The 13528-nt window shown below is 37.4% G+C and overlaps 1 protein-coding gene across 4 annotated transcripts in view; it reads left to right on the top strand.

The window, feature by feature from the left end:
• htk (AT-rich interaction domain hat-trick) overlaps positions 1 to 13528 on the top strand; it is a 138622-nt gene that overhangs the window by 78961 nt on the left and 46133 nt on the right. For 2 of the 4 annotated variants that reach the window (XM_069827320.1, XM_069827483.1), the window contains exons 11-14: positions 107 to 254; positions 3567 to 4451; positions 7549 to 7754; positions 7864 to 7926. In XM_069827320.1, coding sequence (XP_069683421.1) covers positions 107 to 254; positions 3567 to 4451; positions 7549 to 7754; positions 7864 to 7926 — 1302 coding nt within the window. The remainder of the gene's footprint in view (positions 1 to 106; positions 255 to 3566; positions 4452 to 7548; positions 7755 to 7863; positions 7927 to 13528) is intronic. The other 2 variants (XM_069827403.1, XM_069827566.1) reach the window with 1 other exon arrangement.

A 13528-nucleotide genomic window follows, 5' to 3' on the forward strand; every position in this document is an offset into this window, starting at 1 on the left:
TGTTTTTGCTGTAACGCGAAGTGTTGTATATAGCTGGGTTATGAGCCATGTAATGATTGCAGGATAGCAGTAAGATTTTATTACAAACTATTTTTTCCTTTGCCAGGTTCCTGCATAGTTTTGAAGATTTTTATAGGAAGCTGGGCTGCACCATGGTGAATCACCCTCGTGGCAACAGGTCAAGGCATCGGTCAGGCAGAAGTCTGATCAGAGATCGTGATCGTGCCACTCCTATCAATGCTCTGAAGGACAAGGTGAGAGCACTGAATCATCATTACTTGCAATATTGGTGGGATTTGGATTATGGTAGGTTATAAGTAAGGGTAAATTCAGATTATGATAGTACCGTAAAACTTCATTCATACGTTTTTATGGGATCTGAAAAAAAAAAAAGCATATGTGATAAAAACGTATACAGTGAAACCTCTCCTTACGGACACTCCCAAAATCGGACACTCCTCATATACGGACAGATTTTTATGTTCCAACTGAAATAATATAGAAATAATGATACATTTAACTCTCGTTTACAGACACTCTCAGACACGGAACATGGACAGCTGTTTCACAGTCCTAAAGCTTGCTTTACCTCCTGATTGCGGACAGAATTTGGATTTCAAGACCTAATGTATTACAAAAATGTAAAATTTTGTTTTGAGAACTGCACAGAAATTCCTTAACATGAAAGAAGACAATAAGGGTCTCGTAGGCTACCACTAGCCCAGCTGGCTACCCCTTGTTAGCTGGAAGTGGGTGGATAAACAGTCATAAAATTTAACCTGTCTGATGGGTCCAAGGTTTCCGCGATCGTGAAATTGTATTCGACACATGATGGGGTTAGTACAGTAGGATTATTCTCTTCACTTCAATCACTTGTTCTGTTTCGAGAGACATGGCACCTGAACGTAAAGGTTGAAAACTGTAAATTACAGCACTGCATAATTGTAGACCTAGAACAAAATTGCATGGCACAGTACTGTATCTTACTCTTTCGGTCTTATCTACTGTAGTTCAAAGTTGCATAGAATTTACTGTATTACAGTAGACTGCATTTAGAATTAAAATACAGTAATACATTTCATTTAAAGCGTGAAGGGATATTGTTAGATTGGGGAGCCTCCCTCCCAATAAAGGACACCTCCCAGATGCGTACAGATTGTTACGCCCCTTCAATGTTCGTAAATGAGAGGTTTCACTGTACCTGAAATGACATTTAATAACATCTGAAATAACATTAATTAATAACATATCATTATTTAAAAAAGGGTTATTTTGGACTACTTGTTCCTAAGGAATTTACCATGCTCTCAAATTCTGATTATTGTTCTGTAATTTATTCAGTTACATCACATTGTGTTACAAAACGTTTCACTGTTTCTAAAGCAGTAACAGCATCATTAAAGGACACAAAATTGTTGGGCCCAAGTATGGGCAGCTTCGAATTTCCACGAATTTCGAAGTGGGCTGCATATTAACAATGAACATGTGCTGTATTTTAGCTTTTTTCATTTTTACGGCACAGCTAATTTTGAACAAAATTGATTTAGAACATAATAAACGACGTCTCATATCTCCGGAAGTTTAAAATATGATCACATAAGTGTAAAAAAAAAAAAAAAAAAAAAAAAAAAAAAAAAAAAAAAAAAAAAACGAATAAATGGAAAACGTACAGTATATGCAAAATAAATGAAAAACGTGTATGCAAAATAAATTAATATCGAAAGTACAGGAATTTTGTCAAGACCTCAGAAAAGAACGAATATATGTGAAAAATGCATAAGTGTAAAACATATAAAAAGAGTTTCACTGTGTTTTTATGAGGATAGAATTCTGTTAAGGGTAAGATTGCAATTATGATTGGATTCGAATAAGAATAGTTGATAAGGGTTTCAAACCAAACATGTCTAATCCACTTCAAACAGTTTTCGAGATAGTAGAAAAGTTTTCCGGGCTATGAGGCCGTGGTCTGTTGGTTGTGAGACCAAACGTTTCATTCACTGCTGCGGTGAACATCTTCAGTGGTGTCTATTGCTGGTGCGGCTGGTTCTACTGTGTGTGCCGATTACAGTCTGCGCTGGCTGCATCGTTGTATATATAGTGCGGGTGGGGGGGGGGTGCTTGCTGTTGTCGCCTCGGTCCGCGCTCGAATGTGCTTCGCGGGCGGGTTTGCTGTTTTCCACACGCTCCGCGTCCGAGGTTGTGTTGTTTAATTGTGCTACGCGGGCGGGTTTGATGTTGGTTTTCCTTAATGCCGGATACCAGGCCTTGTTAACCTTGAGGCCTTCTTCTTTTCGATTGAAATTGTTCTTATGTTTATATATTTCAATCGCCTCTCGGACGCGGAGCGCGTGGAAAACAGCAAACCCGCCCGCGAAGCACATTCGAGCGCGGACCGAGGCGACAACAGCAAGCCCCCTCCCCCCCCACCCGCACTATATATACAATGATGCAGCCAGCGCAGACTGTAATCGGCACACGCAGTAGAACCAGCCGCACCAGCAATAGACACCACTGAAGATGTTCACCGCAGCAGTGAACGAAACGTTTGGTCTCACAACCAACAGACCACGGCCTCATAGCCCGGAAAACTTTTCTACTATTGACGCCGGCCGTGAAAGCCTACACTCCAGTTTTCGAGATATTCAAAGTTTGAGTTCAACTGCAAAGGGCTAAGCCCACATGCTGCCAAACTTATTCTCACAATTGCAGCCTTCAGCAGTTAAAGAAACAGTTATTCATGCTCACCACAGGGTAGATTAACATAAGGTGTGGTTATGTTAAGAAATTTAATTTTTATAATATTGTGGGATAGTCACGTCTGGCTGGAAACCCTTCTGGTAAGAGGTGATTGCTGAACTGGTGGGATTCATATTTTATTCACATTCCATATCAGTTCAATTCCTTTATTACGTTGTAAATGATATTACTTTTTATATTTTGTTTTCTTGAAATGTCATTTAGGAGACAAAAATAAAATATGTTGTTGTTTTCTAATGCCAGGCGTTTGACAATAAAGTCATTTGACCTCTTGCACTCCAATATTTTTCAAAGATATTATCATGACCAGCCAATGAAGCACAGATTTTGAGGTGTTCCGAATCCATTTCTTGGTTTGAGTTGCACAATGGGCAGTTAGGGGACTGATATATTCCAATTCTATGCAGGTGTTTGGCCAAACAATCATGGCCTGTTGCCAATCTAAATGCAGCTACAGACGATTTTCGTGGTAAATCGGGAATTAACTGTGGATTTTGATGCAGAGAGTTCCATTTTTTCGCTTGAGATTGTGTTATCAAATTTTATTTGTTGAAGGCTAAGTATGTAGATTTAATAAATCTCTTCACAGAGTAATACGTAGATTTAGTAACAGGTCTGTAAGTAGCAGTGCTGCCCTTCTTTGCTAAAGCATCAGCATTCTCGTTTCCCAGGATTCCACAATGGGATGGTATCCATTGGAATACAGTTCTTTTATTGAGTGGTATTAATTGAGAGAGCATTTTAGTTATTTCTGCTGTTTGAGATGAAATATTAAATAATGTTTCCTTTTCTTTTTGTTCTGTTTAAAGGAAAAGGCTAGTACAGCGTCAACTAGCGAGAAAGTACCTGAAGTGACGGAAAAGGATAGTTCTAGTAGTGATAAGAAGGAAGAACCGGAGAAGTCCACTGAGAGTGAAAAGAAAGATAAAGTGGAAGAAGTAGTCAAACCAAAGGAATTGAAGAAAGATAAATCCAAACAAAAAGAGGAAAAGGCTGAAGTGTCGAGTAAAGAAGAGAAGAAGTCTGAAAAGCTGAAAGGAAAAGAAGCGAAAGAGGCGAAGGAGTTAAAGGAGGCAAAAGAGGTGAAGGAAGCAAAGGAGGTGAAGGAGGAAGAAGTGCCAGTAGAGAAGACGAGGCAGGAGAAGATCAAGGAGGAGAAGGCTAAGGTAGCCGAAGCCGTGAAGGAACAACCTGAAGAAAAGGAAGAGAGGCCGAGAGTGAGAGAGGCGAGGAAAGAGGACAAGGGGAAAGAGGTTCGTTCTCGAGTGGCAGTGGCGGTTGTCGAAGTGGAGACTGCCAGCACTAGCAGCAAGGCGGACAGCAGCAGCAAGAGTGCTGAGGAAAGCGTGAAGACACGACAGTCTCCGAATCCACCAGCGTTAGGACCTCCCCAGGAGGCGACAGTTGTGGAGGAAAAGCCGAAGCCAAAGGAAGAGAAGGCGAAAGGGAAGGAGTCCAAACTAAAGCCAAAGGAAAGCAAAGGAAAGAAGGAAGAAAAGGTGAAAGCAACAGCAACGGCAGAGCGAGCTCGAACAAGAGAAGAAAAGACTGAGGTCAAGCAGAAGGAGGAGAAAGTGAAAGAAGAGAAGCCAAAAGTGAAAGAAGAGAAGCCGAAAATGAAAGAGGAGAAGCCGAAAGTTCAAGAGGAGGAGAAAAGCGAGGAGCCTAAGAAGAAGCCTGAAGATGATGAAAAGGTAACAGTTTTTTAATTTGTGGTTATAACTCTGTTCTTGATCAGTTGGAGAATGTTAATGCATGCTTACAAGCTTCACAATGACATTATACAGGGTGTTCCATATAAACCTTTTTTTCTCAATCAATAGGAACCAGATCTTTAGGTACTGAAAGTTAATATTCCAACTGGTTGTACTTGTGAACGAGCAAACAATATTCCCATTCTTGCATAGATAATGCCAAATATGACTGACAAGCAAACGTTCTGATGGGGGCAGATAAAAAAGTTAAATTTTTTTCTTCCACTGTGTTAATAATGTCAAAAGAAGTGCTTATACAAATTTTGGCCACTCGACCACAATTACGAGGCCGTCCAGAAAGTGATTTTCCCTGGGGCCGTTTATAGAAAAAATGCACAATTGCATGGAAATATTTATTGAAATAGATACAATAATTGTTGCGCTATTTGTCAACCTATCCCCCACTGGAATTGAGACATTTGTCATACCATGGGATCAATTTTTGTGTCGTAGAAGTCAGCCGCCTCAGATCGGAATCAGCGTTTGACTGCGTCTGCACCTCTCTCTGTCGATCCCATATGAGAAATGTCTCAATTCCGATGGAAAATATGTTAAAAAATAGCTCAACAATTGCTATGTCTGTTCCAATAAATTTGTCCAATGAAAATGTGTTTTCTTTTTCTGTTAGCTGTCCCTGGCGAACTTATTTTTTTATGGCCCTCGTAATTGCGGTCGAGTGGCCAAAATTTGTATGATCACTTCTTTTGACATTATTAACATGGTGGAAGAAAAAATTTTAACTTTTTTATCTGCCCCCATCAGAACGTTTGCTTGTGAGAGCAGAAGCCAATTGTAACAATTGGTGCGAATTTCATATTCCTGTGTATGTATTCAAGTTTTCTACATAAAAAGGATCCCCCTCCATCTCTTCCAACAATTAGCACCTGTAATGGGCATTTCTGCTAAGTGCTCTTCTCTTGTTTACCTCTTTCACTGTTAAAAATACAATATTGTAGCCACCGGCGTGGCTCAGTCGGTCAAGGCGCTTGCCTGCTGATCTGAAGTTGCGTTCAGGCGCGGGTTCGATCCCCGCTTGGGCTGATTACCTGGTTGGGTTTTTTCCGAGGTTTTCCCCAACCGTAGTGTGAATACAAGGTAATCTATGGCGAATCCTCAGCCTCATCTCGCCAAATATCATCTCACTATCACCAATCTCAGCGACGCTAAATAAACTAGTAGTTGATACAGCGTCGTTAAATAACCAACTAAAATAAATACAATATTGTATGTGCCTAACTTATAATAATTACATACAGGGTGAACCGTAAGTAATGTCATTAAATTCAGGGCGTTATTCTTTGAGATATTTCAAACAAAAAAGTTAAATACAATTTTGCTCGTTAATTGCTTCCTTTTCTAGTAGCGTGTTTTGGGAAAGCCATAATTTAATTCCCAAAATGCTGGGTCAATTTAAGAGAGCACTGTATTATGATAATAAATATTTCGAAATAATTTTAGTTTTGTCCTTTAAATGTGCAGAGATTTGATCAAAACAAAATGTAACTTTTCTTTCTGCAAAGGAATTTTAAAATATAAGACTTTGTTCAGATCGAATTAAATTAATCAGATTAAAAGAAAAATTGGCATATTTTCAAAAATCTGTCTCCTCTTATAAAATTTAGGCTTCATGTATAATTTTTTTACGGCATCTGATATGGTTAGAAAAAACTAATTATCCAGAATTTTTAATTTTTAAGAAATGTACGGAACTTCAAAATTTAAATGTTTGGTGTCCGCTAAATATGTTTGATTTTTTAATTTCGAAAGTATTTAGTTTGTCAAAAAAATACTACTACTGTGTTTTGTTAACCACAGTATGGGCTATTCCATCTCAAATCGACCAAAATATAGAGAAAATTGACCTTGCAATTTTTAAATACAATTAAACTTTTTCTGTCCGTTGACAACTGTGATACAATGCTTTGTGCAAAGTTTGAAGCATCAGAACTTCATAGTGTTTAAATTAAAAATATTTAAATTTATCGTATTTTCATAAAATTTGCAACTTTAAACTGTTGTGGCTCCGAAACCCTTTCACCCAATGATCAAAATCATGGTTTATTTTGATGCTGAGAAATTATAGTTTATATTGACATGTAAACAGTTTTCCTTACTTTTTATGGAAATGGAGAAATTTAGATTTTTCTTCATTAAGACGCCTTTGCCCACGAAAAAATATTTTAAAAATATATGGTTAGATTCCACATTGAAAGTACAAATAAACACATATTTTTTACTGGTGCACCGTTGATAAGAAAATATTGAAAATATCAAATAAAGAAAATAAATAGTACGCGTGTGAACTAACCAGCTGACTGTAGGTAGTCGAGACAAGCAAGGCCAGGAGACAAACACGTGATGTGTTGTCTAGCAGTCATGGCTGGGCTAGCTTTATCACAAGTTTTCATAAACACAGGAGTAAAATGACGCCCAACGCTTGCTTATCTTCAGCTCTCGGCCAGTGCGTGCGGTACTGCGCCATTCAAGTCTACGCTTGTGAAAATAATTTATTTAATACCCTCGAAACTTATTGCCGAGCCACTAAGCAAACAATGCCGAATCTCTCTTAATAATGCAAGGTTTTTTCTCAATATTTTTTACATTTTTACATATGGGCAAAAAGCCTAAAAGTAAGTAAAATCAGATAATCTGTCTCTCTGTATACAATAAAAATAAGGATTACTTCTTATCATAACCTACCAAAGGTCAGCTTCAAAATGTGCTCTCAATGTTCTGCAGTAAATGGTTCCAGAGTTCTGAGCGCTGAAAGAGGCTTGTTTTTATAAAATACGCTAAATTTGTCGGTCAATAATACGAAAACCATTTGACTTTCGATCGTATATTTTTGAAAATGCACTCTCATCAGCACCTTGTATAAATAGGGAAAAATTTAGAGTATTAAAAAAATGCGCGGTGTTTTACTGATCGATTTCATATGGAATAGCCCGTATATAGACCATGCAGTAAAAAATATCATTTTTATCAAAATGTTGAGAGCCTTACACTTCCTCATGTACTTTTTCCTGTCTTTCCAAAGCAAACTCGGTCGAAGTCTAAGGAGGATTTGCGACAGAAGAAGGATACCGTGACACCAGATCGACGTCCAAGTGAAACTCGAACACCTGTAAGGGAACCGGAGAAAAGGATACCCCCCAGGCTGAAGAAAGAGGATGAAATGGCATTGGTGCTGAAGAAGCGCGGTCGCAAGCGTAAGGATATAGATGAAAAGCCCAGATCAGAGGAGTAAGTACCTCCACTGTGCAGTTAATAATTAATTGATTGTGTTTTACATTGTGAAGAAGATTTTGGGTTTTCAAACTTTGTGTTGAGACATGTTTCTCTAACGTTTCAGAACTACTTACAGTTTGCATCCCATGGACAGAGTCACTCAAGACCCGGAGCCCATTTCAGACAAGTATGGACTAATAATTTACAAGTAGACTCTCTTGTGACTAATCAGATCTCTTCAAAAAGGCTTATACTACACTTGTATCTTATTACTCCATACAGTGGCACACAAAACAACACATTCTTCACATCACTTGCACTAGTCAGCCATGATTAGTTCTGTCATGTCTGTATTCCCTTACATACTGTATTACAAAGGATAAAACGAATGAGTTTCACTATTCCATAATGTTCTTATCCAGTGCACCCATTTTTATTTCTTACCACTAAGCACCACTTTCACTGCCCACAGTGCAATAGTAATTTTTGTCATGCACAAGATGATGGTTGCAGAAGAATCTCTTGACCAGTGGCGGCTCGTGGCTGAAAACGAGAGTGTGCTACACTATGGGAAATTTAGTTTTAAAAAGTCGTTAAAATTTGGTTGATGTACTCACTATACCAAAAGCCAGGTTATGAACCAACTAAACAGGAAGTAGTTGGCAGGGCGAGAGGAAAGTGCGGGTTAGAGGGGTAGCCTGTGCAGTGATGACCCGTTGAGTGTGCGGGGTTGGAGGGGAGAAGAAGAATAGAGCTATTCATTGGACCTCACGTGAAAATGTCGTCTGCTAACGAAAATCTGGCAACGGGATTACGGAGACAGTGTAGCCAAACTTCCCAGTTCATTTGCAATACCACATGCATTACAAGTCGCATTTCGTACCAGTATCATTAACTCGTGCTTTCTTAAAACAGTAATTTTAATTACAGTACTAATATTGTTGACAGTGTTATCGAGAACTATATACAGTAGGTCCTAGTACTTGAATAGAATAATGACTTCTCCCGAGTGCTACGATACAAAAAGAAAGCGGGTTTTTAAGTCTGGAGAGAGAGAGAAATGATTTTTTTCTGTATACAAGCACTTCCGACAAAAAGTGTAAATGGAGGCATCACATCGGTAGAAGAAGCAGCGTGGCAAATGGCTGAGGCACTGCTTGTGACTTACTTAACTGTTCTAAACTCCATATTGTGTGTACTATAAATTAATAGTAGACCTAATGGTGTCCGAATAGTCTTATTTATTTATTTTAAACAATGGCTTAGCCGGCTCGAGTTTTCCTTTTAAATTTGTATATTTGCTTATTGTTATATTATGTGAATTAATAATAACAATAATAATAATAATAATAATAATGATAATGATAATTGAATATACTCGTACATCACGAAAATCAGTATAAATATAAAATTAAGATCATATTCATTAAATTATTATTATTGATGTACAAAAATAACTAAATAGTAAATTCGATTTATAACGACAACTCAAAATAAAATAAAAATTACTATAATGTCTCTTGATATATTTAGTTAACACTATTTTTATTATCATTATTGTGTTATTATTATTATTATTATTATTATTATTATTATTATTATTATTATTATTATTATTATTATTATTGAAAAAATTCAAATATCTTGGAGCAACAGTAACAAATATAAATGACACTCGGGAGGAAATTAAACGCAGAATAAATATGGGAAATGCCTGTTATTATTCGGTTGAGAAGCTTTTATCATCCAGTCTGCTGTCAAAAAATCTGAAAGTTAGAATTTATAAAACAGTTATATTACTGGTTGTTCTTTATGGTTGTGAAACTTGGACTCTCACTCTGAGAGAGGAACATAGGTTAAGGGTGTTTGAGAATAAGGTGCTTAGGAAAATATTTGGGGCTAAGAGGGACGAAGTTACAGGAGAATGGAGAAAGTTACACAACACAGAACTGCACGCATTGTATTCTTCACCTGACATTATTAGGAACATTAAATCCAGACGTTTGAGATGGGCAGGGCATGTAGCACATATGGGCGAATCCAGAAATGCATATAAAGTGTTAGTTGGGAGACCGGAGGGAAAAAGACCTTTGGGGAGGCCGAGACGTAGATGGGAAGATAATATTAAAATGGATTTGAGGGAGGTGGGATATGATGATAGAGAATGGATTAATCTTGCACAGGATAGGGACCGATGGCGGGCTTATGTGAGGGTGGCAATGAACCTTCGGGTTCCTTAAAAGCCATTTGTAAGTAAGTAAGTAAGTTATTATTATTGAATCATTCTTTCGTTTAACTGAAATGTTTGAATTCGTTATATACTTCTTTATTATATTAATAATTGAAAACACAGCTACGACAGTAAATTTAAACATACAGGTGACAAACGCTGAATACGCTTTGAATCTCGTACCACTATGTGGCAACAGAGCTCAGAAAGAGAGCAACAGATGTTGCTTCCGGTTTAGTCGGTTCATAGCCTGGCTTCTAGTATAGTGGAGCAGTGTGAAGTTCATGCTGTAGTATCTGTCAATCAGTGTTCCCAACACATAAATTGTATCCCTGTCAGTCTAACACCTGGGAATCCGTTAAAATTTAAATAAAAAAAAGTAAGACCCACTTAATATATCTATGTACAAATGAAAGCAAATATTAACGCAACTTTCTTACCAATCTTGATTAAAATAATAATAATTTATCCACATCATCTGCCTCTAGTTCTGCATTTGATGTACTGGGTTGGGCTACGTTCCCTCAAAAATTAAACAATTAAAAATGACAGCGTTAAAAAAGTAAAAATAACTATGTAAATCGTAATTTCCGCCAGAAAATCCGTCACCCGTCAAAGTCATTCTTTTCCCATCCGCTACATTGAAATTCCGTCAGTTTTGACAGAACTGACGGAATTTCCGCTCATTTCGAAACATTGCTGCCAGTTACTTTGGAGTTCAACCTCTCCATGTCAGCAACCAGCAATCAAAATATTAAATTCGAATAGCATTCAGGCCATCTGTCGGAAGGTTGAAGGAGTAGAATAGGAGTATAGCATCTTTTAATTAAATTGTATTAAATATAGTACATATAAAATAAGCTAATAATAAATGTTATAAACAATACGTTTCAGTTTTACAGGAAAGTGTAATAATTAGCATAAGAATAAAATAATCATCCCTACATTCTGTGATCAGGACTTGTAAAATAGACACAAACTCACAAATAGTACATGAAAGCTTCTCAGAGATGTCGTGACGTCCACGTTGTTTGTAGATTGCAACCCATCTATACAAATAATCACTCACTCCTGATTGGTTGTAGATTTTATAAAACGCCAATGCGAATGAGTTATTTCAATTCGCTGCTTTTCCTTGTAGTTCACACTGTTTATAATGGGAAACCGTAGATTACATCATACAACAAGCGAATGTAAGTTTTCTGCACATGTGCAAGGTTCGCTGCATTTCACTGCAGTAAGGAAGTCAGCACACATTACCGACTGGGACTTGCAGACGATGCACAAGCTGTAGACAATAGCAGTTCCCGATTTTTCATGCATTGGAATGCGTAACACAAATGAAAGAAAGAAAATATAATTAAGATTATGCTAGGGACAGAAAATTAACTATGTACCACAGCACATCAAGAGTGGCCACCACTGCTCTCGACTAGCATTACCATTATTTTTTATTACATTAAAATAAAAATAACGTACATAACATGGTTAACCATGGAGAATTGATGTTAATGTTATGTTTTATTTAACGACGCTCGCAACTGCAGAGGTTATATCAGCGTCGCCGGATGTGCCGGAATTTTGTCCCGCAGGAGTTCTTTTACATGCCAGTAAATCTACTGACATGAGCCTGTCGCATTTAAGCACACTTAAATGCCATCGACCTGGCCCGGGATCGAACCCGCAACCTTGGGCATAGAAGGCCAGCGCTATACCAACTTGCCAACCAGGTCGACTGGAGAATTGATATGAGATCATTGAACTGTGATGTTATGTTTACAACCAAGTACAAAATGTCGCCTACATGACGGAAGATTGTGTGGCCCTTATAATATGACTTAAGGACACTGCGAGTATTTTCGTGAATACGAGTTATTTCCCCTGGACCAAAAATACAATGCCAGAGTGGTTGTAATTATTTACCACTTTAACGAATATTGTCTGTAGATTTGTCTTCGTCGATTTCATTGATATTCCCTGAGCCACATTATTCTCCTAGAGCTCTTGGATTTAGCTATGAAGAAGTGGTTGAAGTGAGATCAAAATTTACACAAGTGGAAGTGAAATATAGTCTTGCATACTTTCAGAGCAAATAGCTCATGCTGTATAAGGTAAGGCACAGGAGACTACCTGTCTTCTTTCAGAAGAACAAAACATTTATTTATGCATGTTACAAGACAACTCCCACTCCTGGATTATCATTTTCAACCCAGAAACATGGAAATTATCATCATTAGACATCAGTAGCAACGGATCTTGTTGAATTAATTCCTGCATTTGTCGACAAAAATGTAACCGATTCAAAACATCTTTACAGCTAGACTCAAGAGCCCTACACCAAACCCTAATTACATATAATTTTACAAGGCTCGAACTCTGGAAATAATTCCCTTACTGGATTCAAACAATGGTTTGTAACTATATGGGGAAGAGTGATTGTGTATTTAAATTTTGACATTATTTGAATAACTCCTCCATACTCTTACAAATTACCTACATCTTCACAAGGCTCGTATTTTTCAACATAATGACACGACATTTGTATAAAAAAAATGGGATAAGAAAAGATTACGAAAAATCACCGTTTTGATTAGTGCATATATACAGGATTTTGAATGTCTTGTATGAGGTCAATATAGGACAAGCTTTTCCTGCCTCCAATACTGGTTACCTGGCAACCATAGTACACAGCCTGAGACACTTAGTGGTAAGAAAATGAAATGGATGCACTGTAATGTGCTAACAGCGTCAGCATGTGGAAGTAAAAAGATAATCTCAAAAAATATTTACTAGTGACAGAGTTCCAAGTTGCATAGATCTTGCTGTCTATTGCCCATTCTGTCAGTGGGCTTGGTTTCAGTGTTTTACAGGGTGGCTACTAGTTATGGGTGCATTATAAAGTATTTCTACAAGACCATAGTAATGCACATTGTGTTAGTATAGTTTACTATACAGCAGAACCTCTATTATCTGTGGTAATGAAGAGGATGGGCTGAACGGTTAATCGAAAAAATCACATAATCCGTACCATAAATATTTCCTAATTTTCTCTGTGGTGTTGTGTTAAGATGCTAAATAGTGGACAGTTCAGTAATTTTATTCCGGTTGGCAACAATGGGTTGTTAAGGGGCAAGAAAACTCTTTATAATGGCCGTCTACAGAAAAATAGGAATAATGGAGGTCTCATTTGTAGATTTACATACTTTATACACTCTATACTTGTTTTTTTTTTATTAAATATCGCAGAAGCTGACATTTGGTAGGTTATGATAAGAAGTAATCATTATTTTTATTGTATACAGAGAGACAGATAATCTGATTTTACTTACTTTTAGGCTTTTTGCCAATTTGTAAAAATGTAAAAAAATATTGAGAAAAAACCTTGCATTATTAAGAGGGATTCGGCATTGTTTGCTTAGTGGCTCGGCAATAAGTTTCGAGGGTATTAAATAGATTATTTTCACACGCCTAGACTTGAACGGCGCAGTACCGCACGCACTGGCTGAGAGCTGAAGATAAGCGAGCGTTGGGCGTCATTTTACTCCTGTGTTTATGAATA

The sequence above is a fragment of the Periplaneta americana genome, chromosome 1 (genome assembly GCF_040183065.1).
Source record: "Periplaneta americana isolate PAMFEO1 chromosome 1, P.americana_PAMFEO1_priV1, whole genome shotgun sequence".
Taxonomy (NCBI): Eukaryota; Metazoa; Arthropoda; class Insecta; order Blattodea; family Blattidae; genus Periplaneta; species Periplaneta americana.